This window comes from Chondrus crispus, genomic scaffold, assembly GCF_000350225.1.
Source record: "Chondrus crispus Stackhouse genomic scaffold, scaffold_114, whole genome shotgun sequence".
Taxonomy (NCBI): Eukaryota; Rhodophyta; class Florideophyceae; order Gigartinales; family Gigartinaceae; genus Chondrus; species Chondrus crispus.
The window spans coordinates 229,489-244,944 of NW_005178965.1; the positions used below are offsets into that span (position 1 = coordinate 229,489).

Sequence of the window (15,456 nt, forward strand, 5' to 3'; positions counted from 1 at the left end):
AAGTTGCCGAAAAGAGGTTGTCCCAAGGTGCACTGCTGCCTTGAGCTTACATACATACAGATGCGTTGTCATATCCACGATGCCAACGTGAATTAGAAGTCGCCATGCGGACATAGCAGCCGTTTTAGGCTGCTGCGCAGTTGTTGCAACCCGTTTGGTGACGCTGCGGCAAGCGCGATTCTGTACTGTACATGGTCGCAGCCCAGGATCTTCGCCCTTGTGCCACCTTATGGAAATCCAGGCATACTGTGTGGAACAAGCGCCAGATGTTCTTTCGATTCTCACATGATACAAAAGAGTAACACCTGCGTTGCAATAAGGAGTCCATCACTATTGGAGATAATAAAAAAACCTCGCTGGAGGACTATAGGATAAAATATTCGGGGGTGGTTGGAGCTTCGGCATCGTACTCTCGTGACCACGCTCATCTGGATACTCAAGAAAGGACTCTGTGGTTCTAGGAAGCCTTTTGCGATGTTCATCACAGAAAAGTACAGTAGCTTGGAGGACATCTGTTAACAGATGTCCTCCAAGCTACTGTACAGTTGGACTAACAACGTTCTAACATTAGAACGTTGTTAGTCCAACTGCCCAACTGAACTGCGATCGAAAAGGAGCGCGATTGATAAATTGATAGATCGATAGGATAACCTTCGACATATATGACCAACACGCGTTATGTCTCTCCTGCGTTTTCTCCGCACAGGCAGTACTCTTTCACGTAGTGCGAAAAAGCCTAGACAAGACTATTTACATCTCCCAACTGCGTTGCGATCTTCTTTATACAGTTCGGCAAATATTGTATTCTGAACTGATCATAACTGTACACGGAGGAGAAACGATACATATGACTCGAGGTGTACTTAGCAGATTTTGATGATAAACAAGAAAGGCTAATTCCCCCAGATCCTGTACAACACATCGCCAGTTTATGTACATAGTTCAAATTCCCCACCAACTTGGTGCACCATCTCCATGCGTCAGAAAGAATAGGATGGTGCCATTGAAGACGAAATGGGTGCTCTCCATGGCCCAACACGAATTCGTGGAATATCGACTATGCCATCGTGGAGATGGCTGTCTTAAAAAGTAAGCCAAAAAACCTATCACAATGAGGCATCCATGTATTCACAGCTGTACAGTATGCCCTGTTCCTGCGGTACCTTTACATTATTGTGTATGCTAAACAAAACTAACTTTGGATCACGTTGGTTGCAGTGCTTGCCGTGATGCTAGATTTCGGACAGTCCCATTGCTGCAAAACTACGTCTTCCTTTACTGGTGATTCACGGAAATATGCTATTTAAAATCGGAATACGGTAGTCGTACTGAAAACCAAAAATACACTTGGAAGAAATGTTACGGACTCTGCCTTCCCAATGGATGGACGTTGGGAAGGCAGAGTCTTCTCACATGGCTAGCTCTGAAGAATTTGGGGTGTTCGGTGCACCTCTACAGAACACGTGAGGGATCCTGATGCGGACTCTGATTTCTCTGTCTCGTGATGGCCTCTCGTATCAGAGACCGATTACGTGTTCAACAATAGCCAAAGAGGTAAACGCCCTCGTTGTTCGAGATCCCTTCGGTGAGGAAGAACTTGTCAATGAGGACTGTAACGATAAGAGATGGGGAAGGTGGTTTCTCCAGTTGTGGGATGTGCAGAATATTGAAAAGAAGCTGGAAAAACTCTCATTTTCTGCTGAAAAGAAAAGAACTTTGATTCACTGCAAAACGCATTGCTGCGATGTGAAAACTATGAACTAAGCGCGTTTTCATCATGTATGGCACAGTATATGAACCTATTTTTAGGAGTACAATAGTTACAGCCTTATGACGATGGCGCTCACTCACTTTGATGCTGCCTATCTATATGGTGCTAAGGCATGCATAGAAAAAAATGGACATGCTGGAAAGGCAACTGTAGGGGCCTGCATAAATGCTCCACTGCCGAGCCATGTGGAATTTGGTGGTTGTCTGAATGGAACATTGGGGGAATCATACTCGACCATTAAATGATCAACAATGCAAAGCATTGAAGGAAAAACCGTGTCAACCGCACATATTTGGTCGCTAAAGTGAACGAGCACCAAACGGAACCTTCGCAAGTTCTTCACGTCAAATCAGGATCAGATGCGTTGTCGACAATTTTCGTGTTGCGGTTCGGAAATGGAGAAATTATTTTATTTCACACACAGCTACTGCATGGCCATTTAATCCTCCATGTATGATCCGAAAAAACAGGTCCCAAAAATCGCCACGTTGTAATTCGGATTCCACACCGCTGTCACACAAAGATGGCAGAAAGTGGTTCTGTTTCATGCGCTGCTTGTAACAAGCGGTGGAATACTGGCAAGTAGTTGATCCAATGAGTAGTGAATGTAAAAATTCATGCCTTAATTCCTTTCGTGGGCTCCAGTCATCATTTCCATTGCTGTCGAGACTTCCTGAAGACTACAGTATAACGCAAATATGTGCCATTCAATGTAAGGTGGCCTATCAAGAAAAGTCCAGCTACCAGTTTTTCAAAAAGGTGGAGCATGCGAGGGGGGCCAGCACACAAAGAACAATATGGTTGGGGTTTCTAAAAGGCTCTTGAATCAGGCATCGAACAGTTTTAACTCTGCATACTTCGAAGATCACTCTAAAACTTCTGTAATCGGGTCCTTTCAAGCCACGATTCCATAGATACTGAGACACGCAGGCCATGATCATCATTATCCGCTCTTGTGGCTCTCCATTTCATTGTATAAATTACATTCCCAACAGGCCGTGGTTGCTTGCGTTTGTTGAACAGTGTTTAGATCGCCGACTCACGCCTGACATACTCTCAACTTCCATTTTTACCTCAAAACACCCCTGATACTTACTTACACGGGGGCTGTGGCCTTTGAGCAACTTTCCCAGACATTTTGGCTTTGTTTTTGCAGGGCCTTAGCGTCCGTTCTCTTACGCTCAAGTTATTTCTATGAGTTGTAGAGTTTGATCCTGTCGGACATCTAGCATCATTTCTCCTCGAAAACAGAATATACTTCATTGCTATGAAACTGTGGTCTAGAACCTGCGTTTATCCGCCACGACTTTATTATGGATGAGATCTATCCCCAAAGTTTCGTTTACACCTTGACGACTGGTCGAGTGGTAACCAGGTATCGACAGGGCCATTTCAAATAAGTGTATGAATAAGTACATTGTACGGATGGTGGAGCTAACCTTGACGGACTTCGGCTAGGATACATATTCTGACTATTGCATCGTTTGTGCAACAACGGCGTTCATGTACAGTCCACTTAGTGGCATGGCGAAAGTTTTTATTGCGGCTGGACTCCAGTGAGAAAAGCCCCTTTTCTCCCTGCTGGTTCTGCAAGTGCTATCTGTCAGGAATATTATTGAGGGTTCTATCAGGACAAGCGGCATGGCCTGTGAAGGATACGCATCTGATATACACCTTGTTCGAAAAAGACCGGCAGATTTGTGCTCGCTGAACACGTATGACCTTTCCGGGGAAGAGACACCGCCAAGGACAAATTAGCTTGTGTGATTTTGCGTCATATCTGTCATGTGTTCAAGCTTCTGTTCTATGTTATCTCATCGATTCTAAAGTAACCTGGCCGGGTAGAGTCCTGCGGACATTACCCTCACGCCCAACTCTAAGAGGTTTTACAGTTTTTCCCGGCCATCTTTGAGCTGCGGAATATACGCTATCGAAGGATTCTTTACGCTTTCGAAATTCCTTCTTATTTCGTTGGACCACAGTTCATTGCAACCATCAAAAAAGAGGGTCTGAGAACTTTTCTGTATGTGTCTGTATACATCCTGCCCTCTGAACGATTTGCTAGCTGCAGAAGTAATAGATCATAAACTACCGATGCCTTCCAACTCTTTCAATTCTTCTATATAAAGTAGCTCGTCATCGCGTCCATGGTAGTGAAGTCATCCTCACAGTCTCTCAACCGCCTACCTCTACATCAGAACTTGAATACCCCCTCAACGAAACAACATGGCCTTCACTAAGTTTCTCGTCTGCCTTTTTGCTCTTTTCACGGCAACTCTTGCTGCCAAATCTATTCGCACAATCGAAGTTATCGAATCTGGTGATGCTGGGTTTCCAGGTGAGGTGCCCACCCCGAAGCCTAAGGGAAAGATCGTCAACATTGTAGAGGAATTCATCCCCGCCACCGTGACTCGTGATGAATTCTCCGATTTCACTTCTTACTCCTCCGAATCTGGTGTTGGTCGCATTACCCGCGTTGGTCTCAACGTGAACCGTGGTGCCTACGGAACTCTGTACTTCGACATCGTAGTTAAGGCCATTGACGCCGAGACTCTTCAGAAGAATGACAAGGAATTTGAGGCGACTCTCTCTGCTGCTGAGAAGTCTGTCTACAGGACCCGCAAAGCGTCGTGGAAGAAGGGCCTTGACATTCCACTGTTCAAGTGGATCGGTGCGGACTTTGACAAGAAGGTAACTACCGAGTCGTTCACTGAGGAGGCGGCCTCGCAGGAGAACTACACTGAGAAGGTGAGGGCGGCGTCGCAGCTTCTTGAGAATTCTGCTTCGACAAAGATCAGGATCTCTGGTTCGCTCAAGGCCACCGGAATAAGCTTCCGACCGACTGTTGCTTTCGCTTTCATCAAGCTCGCCAGGGTTACTTTCGAGGACGGGAGCTCTCAACTGATCGTGTCCAACAACCCCGAAGATGTTGTTGCTGGTACCTCTGGTGGTGACGTGCTCCCTTCCGAAGATCCGGTTGTTGATGTTATTTGCGATTCCGGGTTCTACTGCGATTGACAGAGAGGAGTTTTTTCTCTTTTACAACGGATGGGTAGTGTGACTGTAAGAAACTAGACCTTCCACTCGAAGTAAAAGAGAACAGATAAAATGAGTTTGAAAACAATTAAGGTGTTTAATGAGGAAGGCGGCGCATTTGCCTATTGCTGTCGTGACTTATGCCAGCGTAGATGGCACACACGGACTTGTAGTGTTGATTGTGGGGGGGCTCGAAGGAATAAAGCATTCGTCCTACTAAAATACAATGCTTTAAAAGAAGCAGGATGCAGAGTACCGATACAGTGGGTGCAGCAGGGAATTGCCACTTCACCACTCTATCAAAAAGTGGTGGACGTTCGAAAATTATATATTTACAACTCTACAACACTGCAAGTAGTCACAGTATCCCATAGACTTGAGGCTATCTCCATTCCCCAACGCCACACGACGCGCAAGCTTTGCTTTGCGATTGAGAGGCATACTTGTTTGTTGGGATAAAGGGGTTAACACAGAATACTGTGGTGAATGTTGTTGAGTGGGGGAGAGTGTGAGAGTGAAAAGGGGTAGCTAAGGCCTTCCCACTCTGCCAGAAGTGACGGGAAGTGGCGGAGCCCACACCTGCATTCCTGCATTCTGATTGGTTGATTGAGTGGTGTGGTGGAGTGGCAGTTCCTGGCTGCACCCACTGCACCCACTGCAATGGCGCCCTCGTAAAGAGCAATTCTTCTTTATCACAGGCTATGATTTTGGCATATACGAACTCATACTGCAGAGCTAAGAGCATCCCCACCGCGTCGATTCTATTGCCGGATAGAAGTACAACGTGTACGCTGACCATTCGCCGGTTGCCCGAATTGAATTTTGTGCCTATTCGTCAATCTATTCGTGTGGAATCTATTCGCGTCAACCCCAACGCATATGTTGCAAATCTATCGCTATATGCCCGCGCAGACAACGGCGAGACGTCACACATCGTCTGCGAAGAGGCGATCGTTCATCGAGACGCCCACCCCTCGCCGTGAATCCCGCGCGGCTGCATGTCTCTCTTCCGCAGCCTGTGCCCTCTTTCCCTCTTCGTCGCGCGCCCTCCCTCGGGTATTGTCCAACTACGCGCTCTCACGAGTTATCATCGCCAATGGACCGGAGAACAGTCCTCGGAAGCGTCCTTCAGTACAGTATATGGACGACAGCGATGGTGATGATGAAAGCATCGTCGCGAGCATGCACAGGTCACGCGCCACCGGAATGCATGCTGCAGCGACGAAGCAGCGGAGGTTCTCGGGCGAGAAGGATGCACAATTGGCCAGAATTCGGCTGACACGCCTTGCACGTGGCATTCTATCGCGGAATCTATTCACCGGATAGAACGTTTTTAGAATCTATCGGAGCTCGGATAGATCCCAAAATTGTTCTATTCGATTTCGGAAAGCGATAGAATTGCGCGGTGGGGTTGAAAATTGTGAGCGGAAATTCTATTGATCAAATAAATGTGCGCGGTGGGGTTGCTCTAAAAGCACCCTTGTGCGGACACAGCCCTAAACGGTACAGGTATTGATTGCTCTCTTCCCTCAAGGTACAGTACAGGTTGGCAGCTTTAAGACACGCTGTCCCAATGTATGAGAAACAGACCGTACCCAAAGGGAGGGATCCTAACACGTGTTCGGCGGTAGCACCGTGTACACGTGTAACAAAGTAGCCCATGTGTTTTCTCCTCCTGATAATAATAATAATATATTGTTATTATAGTAATATTAATAATAAAATATACGTCTCTTCCTGCATGGCAACGCAACAACGCCATCGTCCTTGCTATCGATGCATGATAATGCATCCCGAGCAGCAACCGGTCTCATCTTTTTCCACTCCCCCAAAGTCATGTACACATACGGAATGTAACTCCTTGTGCATTACTGTACCAAGGGTACATGTGACATCCACACACCCTCCACATTTCTCCGCTTCACAAACAAACAGCTTTAATCTCGCCACAGTCACGTCTCCTTTCGCTCACGATTATGCCTTATGACTTCCTGTCACAAAGGCTCCCCTTTCTTGTTTCGAAGACCTACCCTGCCTCAATATCTTCACCAATTTGCATCCCATTCCTCCGCATGCATCGACACTTTGCCTTCACTTATTCCTTCACTCCGCCAGCCGCATCCTTCCATACCCTCTAATTCTGATTTCACTTCGTCGTCACCATCTTAAGTTCCTCATTTCCTTCTTCATTGCCACCAAGGAATCGGCAATTCCCCAGGTCATGGCACATGATTTAAACAAAAACTAAATTGCAACCGTGGACTTTCTCTAATCGTCATTCCCCATCCTCAAAGCTTATGGCATTTCTGTACCATCCTGGTCACTGGAGTCATCTTGTCACCACGTCCTCTCTGTCCATCCTCGGGCACCATCATTCCTTCTCAGCCAATGCAGCCATCCAATTCTCCCCTCCTCTCACTTCCCTATAAAACCACACCCGAATGGCTTCCCGCTTCCAACTTTCCCACACACAAATCTTGAGCCAATTCCCTTCGCATCCCTCCGCCTCACTAAACTATATCCCATAATGGTCTCCGCAAAGTTTATCGCTTGCCTCGCCCTCTTCTTCTCCGCTGCCCTCGCCGGCCCTGCCCCCCGCCGCATCGTCAACGTGGTCAAAAGCCTCGTCCCCGTCACCCGCCAGTCCGAGACCAGTGAATTCGCCGTCACCGAGACCTCCACCGGCTTCGGCCGTCTCACTAGGGTCGGTATCAGTGTTGTCCGAGGCGCCACTGCCACCTTAGATTTCGACGTCACCGTCACCGCCGTCGATGCTGAGACCATCAACAGAATGAGCTCCACCTTCGTCGAGACCCTCACCGCCGAGGAGCGCGTTCAGTTCGAAGAGCTCGTCAGCAATTTCGACGGCTCCCTCAAGCTTCCCATCTTTGAGCTCTTGGGCCTGAACTTCGCTGAGAGCATCAGTACCGAGCAGATCGCCGAGGCTGCCGAGAGCATCGAGAACTTCGAAACGAAAACCACCGCCATCGAGGAGATCCTCGAAAGCGTCGTCGACAGCGAAATCAGGATCACCGGTACTCTGTCAGCCACCGGTCAGAGCAACATCCCGACAGTCGCTTTCGCTTTCATCGAGGTTACTGACGTTTCATTCGATGACGGAAGCAACCTTCTGGTGGTGTCCAACAACCCGAATGACGTGGTTGCTGCGGATATCGATGGTGCCGTTCAGCCGTCTGAGGTTGAGAGGCTCAACGTTCTCTTCTAAGCAAGCAGATGGAGAGGTGTTTCGATATGGTGATCGAGGCTGACCTTTGGGATGCTACTCAGGCCCTCCTTTAAGACAGCATGGACGGGCATGTTTGGACATGTATGGACGTCAGCGTGCACCTGATTGGTCCATTTAATACTTTTCTTAACAGTATGATGGCGCACACAAAGTTAAAATAATGGAATCTGTCACTACCAACGTGCCATACGAGAGCACACCATTGGCTGTCGCCTACCGCATAAGTGCGATTGAATTCAATCTTGATCCAATTTAGCATACATTAAAATTCAATTTAATCATTTTATTGACGTCCCTGAATGCCAGTACACGGGGATCGCGATATAGTGCCTCCCTCTGTCAGTGGGCCGAAAACGGCACTATATCGAACCAGGCACTGTAAGATAATGAGATTTGCGGCTTTTTTGCAGCCACTTCCTTGCATCACTGCTCAGAAAGACCGTTCGCAAGACGCTATCACTCATACTTTGCATCTTCACTACAGACTCAAGTCTAATCAAGCATTTATGTCATTAGTAGCTTCCGAGCCGTCGCATTGACTTCCTCCATTTTTGCAGCAATAAATGCCAGCCTACACTTTTGCAGATGTCCAATTGCATCATCGACCCTGCCTTTTTCCGCCATAGTCTCTATTCTAGTAAGCAACTGCATAATATCTTTCCGCGGCGGCAGCGGCTCTCGGGCAGTACGTCCATCCAACTGCCTCTCTGGAGACCCTTAGTTTTTGGCTCAAAATTCGCGCCACCCGCAAAAGGGTATCGGAGCTGGCACTAACAAAAGATGGCACTCTATCGCGACCCCCCTGTACACTTGAAAAAAGGCGGGAGGCTGGCAATCGAAGGAGATGCGATTCGTCTCCCGACAGAACCAAACCAAGACCCAAAAAGACATCCTTTCTACCCTCTTCCCTATCGATAGCCCGGTATGATGCACCCCTTGAGCCAATTTACGGATCACGGCGCGCTGACACAATACATTAAATTATTGGACATGTAATATTTTGAAAATCGCAAACATATACATCCAAACATGGCTGTCCATGCTATCTTAAAGGAGGCCCTCACTCTGCCAATCAACAACACTTAACTCAACCCGTGCTCGGGGATCTCGCGCAACGTCGCTCTCGATACATCCAAATTTTACAAAATAAAGACGCAGGCAGCAGCCTTTCGCTCTCAAAGCGTTTGACACGGTACACATAGAACACGTAAGCCTACGTGTAGAGCGCCGCCGCCGTGCACCTTATGTGCACATCGCCAGGTCTCACGACTAGAAGTAAACGGATCATCGTCTCTGCGTATCAGGTTATGGTCCTACCCCACACACCCCGCCACGATCAACATTGAACCCCTTTCCCAACCCCTGCGGCGCAGCACCAGAAAGCGGCGCGCGCCCAGCCACCTCGAGTACAACGGCTACTCTACACCGGTGCGTCGAGAACCCCACTCTGCCCAGGCCCACACGCGTCGAGCTCCAACATCCGCGAACAACATGGCAACTCTGCCTGAACAACACGCCACTGAACACTCCATTCCTGACCTCAGCACGAACGGTGCCAATCTCCACATCTGGCTGATGTCCTTAACCGACTTCATCGACGTCCACGCCTTCCCGGACTTCCTCTACGCCACTTACACCCATCCAGACCCTTCCTCCGACGAGTACGCCGCCTACCGTCAACAAAGGGGCCTCGTCCGCCTAGCAATCATGAAAAGTCTCCCTTCAACAATCTCCGCCATTTCGAAATCAACACAGACTCTACCCCGTACGACCTCGTTGCGTCCATTAAGACCATATTCTCCTCATCGACGATAATGGACCACCACATTCTCCGCCAACAAGCGGAAGCCATCAGACTCACTCACGAGATCTCCGTCAGCGAATACATCACCCAACACCGCACCCTCCGCAACAAAATGAAGAACGCACAATACCCGGAAATCAACGATGAGGCTACCACCGTCAAGTTTATCGCCGAGGGCTTGTCCGCGCACAGCCGCTTCAAGCACCTAACTACCCAGTGGATCGAAAACGACAACATTCCACCTTCCGTCACCCAAATTGAACGTCATCTCGAGGCCATTGAAGCTCGTCACAAAATCTCCTCAAAAGACGAAGATTACTCCACCCCCCAGGGCCTCACACAGACCAAGCGACGCGGGAAAGGCCGTGGAGGTCGCGGTCGAGGCCACAGAGGAGAACACCGCGGCCGCTACTACCCCCCTCCGTATTTCCCGTACCAAGCACCCGTCGCCCCGTACCAAATACCTGCCAGCTATCAGCCGCCTGGATACCCCTACCCGGAACCGGCAGCCCCACCCTACCCCGCCCCTTACCCAGCGTACGGGCAATGGCCGCAGGCCCCCTACGCCACCCCGCAGCAGCTGTCGGGCTCCAGCACCAAACATAGGTCGTCCGGTCGGGCTCCTTCTCGCCGCGCTATGCAGGCCAACACAGCCCTTGAAGCCCTCGAACAACAGCTCATAGCCAACGACGACGATTCCGCCTCCACCGACAACGACAGTACGTTTATTCTTGATTCTGGCGCCCACCCCACACACGTCTACCGACCTACCGCAAACATTCTGCCTCTCACGACACCCATCCCCACCCAAACCGCTACTGACTCCAAATCATCCTCCACGCATCATGGAACGTTGCAGCTGGTGACCAACCGGAAGGTTAAACTTGCCCTCCCCGCGCTTTCCAACCCATCCGTCACCCACAACTTGGTATCAGTGCACGACCTCGCACGCACTGCCGGAATGGTTGCATTTACCGCACAGAACGCTTCCATCGTCAACACGAAACAGCCCTCAGTAAACACCATCGTTGGAACCGCCGCCTTCAAAGGAGGCCTTTACATTCTCGACGGTCCATCCAAACCGCCCAAGCTCGCTCCGCCCGGACCCTCGGCGATCACCAAACTGTTCCCACACGCCCGCCTCAACCTCAACCGGCACTCCCCGCATCCCTTACAGCTCAAGCAGCTCCCCCCCGGCCTCAGCCAGGCCGCCGGAAACCGGCTAAACGCACATCAATCCCGACCCTCCAAGTCCCGCCTCAACTTGTGCAACCAACCCTACACAGCTTACACAACCCTATCGGGACCTTACCCCCACCCCTGCCACCCACACAGCAGGACCTCGAGCACCATCACTACCACATGGTCTTCAACCACGCCCAACCCCGGACCCTCCAACGAATGGCACAACTCCGACTTATCCCCCACCTCCCTCACAGCCTCGCCCACCGCCCCCACCCGCAAACCTGCTCCTCCTGCGCGCATGGCAAACAGAAACCCCAACCTTTCCGCCTGGCCGCCCCCCACCGCTACCTCGTCACCAGCGTACTCAGCAGCGACATCTGCGGCCCCGTGGCGCCCACACCCAGACAAGGAAACCGCTACGTCCTCCTAATCATCGACACGGCATCTCGGTATGTCATACTGGACTTCCTCCCCAACCGAAAACTGCTCTCGCATCGGCTGGATCGCATCATCGCCCTCATCACGAAATTCCACGGCTACCCTCCCCCCCCCATATCTTCCGCACCGACAACGCGGGAGAATACATATCCAAACAAGCCCGACAAGTCTACCTCGCCCATGATCTGTCCCACGACTCCTCACTGCCCCATACTCCGCAACAGAACAGCCTCGCTGAACGAATCAACGGGACGCTCCTCGCTGCCGCACGTGCGTCGTTACACCACAGCCGACTCCCGCTCTCGCATTGCGAAGACGCTGTGCGAGACGCGGCTTTCAAATACAATATCACCGTGCACTCGGCAACAGGCGCCCTCCTCCCTACTCTTTGGTATGGCGAACCCCCGCATCTGAGCAAGCTCCTCGTCTTCGGCCAACTCGGCACGATCCCAACCCTCACTGACAAGACAGCAAGGAAGAAGTTGGACTCACGATCGCACCCCGCGCGCTACCTCTACGCGCTAGACACTAAAATAATCATGGTCCTCAACACCCAGAATAACGTCTGCCACCGCATCCGCGCATTGGACTTCAAGCAGTACCACCGAGAGACGGACCCCACCTACACCACATCCGCCGTATTCAAGACTTTCACGCCCCACCCTACCCCCACAAAAGTCACCAGCTTCACCCCGGCGCCCTTAAACCCCACCGAAGCGCGCAAATACCCCGACTCCGCGGCCTGGGGCGCAGCTCACGACGCCGAGCTAGACCAGCTGGACAATAAAAAGGCCATCGCCTGGATCTCCGACTCCTCCTGCATCCCCAAGACCTCCCCCCCTCTCCCGCTGAAGATGACCTACCGGTACAAGCGAAACGGAGCTGGCGGGACCACGATGCGCAAGGCTCGCTGCACCATCCGTGGCGACAAAATGCGGCCACACTTCCACTATGACCCGGACAAAACCACGTCTTATATGGCGGACAAAACCGCTGTGCGCCTCCTCTTCGCAATTGCCGCCACATACAAGCTGTCCCTCGAGCACCTCGATATCATGGGGGCATACCTGAATGAGCGTTTCAAGCATTCCCGCCCCGTCTACGTCAATCAACCGGCACGGTTCAACGGTACGCTCAAGCACCGCGGCGAAGTCGGACAGCTCATCGGTAACCTCTATGCGGGAAAGAACGCAGGATTCCTTTACCTAGAAGGAGCATTTAAATTCCCACGCTCCCTTGGCTTCAAGCAGTCCGAGAGTGAACTTTGCCTATTCTCCCGCACCTCCTCGGCCGGATCCATCTTCCTCGCCGTCAGCATGGACGACTTCGCAGTGGCGGCCTCAAATACATCCCTCATCGACGCCTTCGTCGTTGAGCTTGCCAAGAAGTACACGACAAAGCGCCTCGGCACACCCATCCGCTATCTTGGATGGACAGTTGTTCGTAACCCGGACGCTTCGCTGCATATCTCACAACCAGACTACATCGAGCAGCTCCTCGCCAAGCTTCGTATGCAGGACGCCAACGGTAAGCCGTCCCCTTACCCCGATAGCACTGCCCTCCATGCCCCCACCCCCAGCGACCAACCGTACGCCTCGCAATCCAAGCTCTTCCAGCAGGCAGTCGGTGATCTACGGTACATCGCAGACTGCACAAGGCCGGACATCCACCTCGTTATGAACAACTGGCCTGCGCCATGAAGACACCCACCAAGCGGCACTGGGCAATCCTCAAGCGCGTCGCCCGTTATCTACGCGCCACGCAGTCTACCGGCATATACTTCCCAAGCCGCCCGGAAAGCTTCCTAGCCAGCTTCGCCATCTCCTCGAACCAAGCCACCGGCCACCTCGGCAGCCTTGTCACCTACTCCGACGCGGACCACGCCGGGGACGTGAAGGATCGAAAATCTATCAGCGGCATCGTACACCTATTCAACGGTGCGCCTATCAGCTGGAGCTCAACCAAGCAAAACATCCAGGCCTTGTCAACCTGCGAAGCAGAATATGTTGCGGCCACTGCCGCAGTCCAACAAATCCAATGGCTGCGTCGCGTCCTCGCCGACTTCAGCATGCTCCGCCCTACCCCCACCCCCCTGTACATGGACAACCAGGCAGCCATACAGGTCGCCAAACAAACCGGTCCAACCAAGCGACGAAAATATATCGACCTCCGACGCCACGACCTTCACCACCACATCAAGCAACGCCACATCTCGCTCGAACACGTCCCTTCCGCCAACATGCTCGCTGACCCTTTCACCAAACCACTGAAACCCGCCCCTTTCCAACGCCTCATCCGCAACCTCAACATCATCCCGGGGCCAACGAAAAATCCACCCGCCATGACCGCTCCGCGACCGGGGGAATGACACGGTACACATAACCTCACTTCGTCGCTCCGCGGCCACTGCTCCTTCTCCACCTCATCAATGATACGGTACACATAGAACACGTAAGCCTACGTGTAGAGCACCGCCGCCGTGCACCTTATGTGCACATCGCCAGGTCTCACGACTAGAAGTAAACGGATCATCGTCTCTGCGTATCAGCGTTGAACATTTCCTTCCACCACGCCAAGGGCTCGTGAGCACTGCGATTAGTGTCGAAATTTACCGGGGGCTGACCTGAGCCGCTCTCTGAGTGCGCCAATGATGTATGTATAGTATATGCAGACATCATCTCACTTCATACGTATAGGTTGTCACATGGGGCACGAGGGAAGCGGACCCTCGGCTCCGCCTCGAGGCGCATGGGAGGCCCGAGAGCTAGCAATGCGCTTTTTTGAAAAAGAGCGGCAATTCGAGCCACGTTCATATCCCAGATGATGAATGTCAATATGAAACAGATACAGTAACAGGATGTGAAAGATACTGTATTTCTTCATGGGAAGACCTCGTCGGTGCACCATTGTTCGTTAAGCCGTGAGAGTCTGGAGTCATCCCCAGAAATGGTGACGATGTCTATGAAACGCCAGCGCAATGCCCACAAAAAGCGCGATGAACACGATCAAGCAGCAAGAGAAGCTCGCCTGAGTACGGTCGAAATGCTCAAAAACAAAGCAACAATAACAAATGTAATGTCAAGAACAGGTTTATCTAATCTAATGGTACGATTATGAGGATCAGAACCTGCCTCAAAAAAGGAAACACAGAACAACTGAATTGCTTGCTGAATCCTGCTCGTCACAGAGCAGGTGCTCGAACTATTCTGAGTTCTGCTGAAGAGGCAATTATAAAAGAACGCCTTAAGGAAGTTGCACTGAGGGTATTCGCAATTGATGTTCCCACCTTGCGCACAATTATGGGGACAAATAGCAACACACGGAAGAGGGGATTTAAAAAAGGGTGTTCCCTCTCCAAACTTCATTCGATCATTTAGGGCGCGTCACCGGGATATTACGTGTCGCAATTATGAGAAGAGGGAGCTTGCAAAGCTCAAAGGGGAATCTTTTAAGCATCTAAAAACGTTCGAAGCTGCTCTAAAGCAGGTTTCAAAGGCTAATCCTGGTATTTTTGAGAAACCGGAATTCATATGGAATCTTGATGAAACAAAAGTTTCTGGGGAACATGGGCAGAACGTGAAAGTGTTCGGATCATCAGATACAAGTCACGGTGGTTTTAGGTCCACAAATGCTGTTGCGGGTACAGGCAAGCATCTCACTGCTGTAGTAGTCTCCTCAGCAGCTGGACATGTAGTGCCTCCGTTCTTCATTCTTGCTGGTGTTAACCAAATGCAGCGCTGGTTCGAATCTCTCCACCCCGAGATATTCAAGGACGAACTTGGTTTCCCGCATTGGATGACTCGAGACAACTGGTATCCCGAAGAATCTTGCCTCGTCCCCACAGCAAATCGATCAATGAAAAAAAGTATTTTACCGCTTTCGATCGAGCACGTGAACGTCAATATACGTAAATACGTTCCTTCTAGTCAAAAGGTGTTGCTAACATTAGATGGTCATTCGTCGAGAGGCGGATAG

The 15,456-nt window shown here is 50.9% G+C and overlaps 5 protein-coding genes; 3 read left to right on the forward strand and 2 right to left on the reverse strand.

The window, feature by feature from the left end:
* Positions 1–3,997: 3,997 nt before the first annotated feature.
* CHC_T00001813001 (hypothetical protein) lies at positions 3,998–4,789 on the forward strand. Its single transcript, XM_005712676.1, has one exon. It carries the CDS (start codon positions 3,998–4,000, stop codon positions 4,787–4,789), a length of 792 nt encoding a protein of 263 aa, XP_005712733.1.
* Positions 4,790–6,727: 1,938 nt separating this feature from the next.
* On the reverse strand, positions 6,728–7,591 carry CHC_T00001814001 (hypothetical protein). XM_005712677.1 is given in 2 exon segments: positions 6,728–7,222; positions 7,223–7,591. The coding sequence occupies 1 exon segment, from the start codon at positions 7,589–7,591 to the stop codon at positions 7,223–7,225; it is 369 nt and encodes a 122-aa protein (XP_005712734.1). The 3' UTR covers positions 6,728–7,222.
* A 7-nt stretch (positions 7,592–7,598) lies between these two features.
* Positions 7,599–8,339, forward strand: CHC_T00001815001 (hypothetical protein). XM_005712678.1 is given in 2 exon segments: positions 7,599–8,033; positions 8,034–8,339. The coding sequence occupies 1 exon segment, from the start codon at positions 7,599–7,601 to the stop codon at positions 8,031–8,033; it is 435 nt and encodes a 144-aa protein (XP_005712735.1). The 3' UTR covers positions 8,034–8,339.
* Positions 8,340–14,181: 5,842 nt separating this feature from the next.
* CHC_T00001816001 (hypothetical protein) lies at positions 14,182–14,388 on the reverse strand. The gene has a single exon (XM_005712679.1). It carries the CDS (start codon positions 14,386–14,388, stop codon positions 14,182–14,184), a length of 207 nt encoding a protein of 68 aa, XP_005712736.1.
* Positions 14,389–14,757: 369 nt separating this feature from the next.
* CHC_T00001817001 (hypothetical protein) lies at positions 14,758–15,456 on the forward strand. The gene has a single exon (XM_005712680.1). It carries the CDS (start codon positions 14,758–14,760, stop codon positions 15,454–15,456), a length of 699 nt encoding a protein of 232 aa, XP_005712737.1.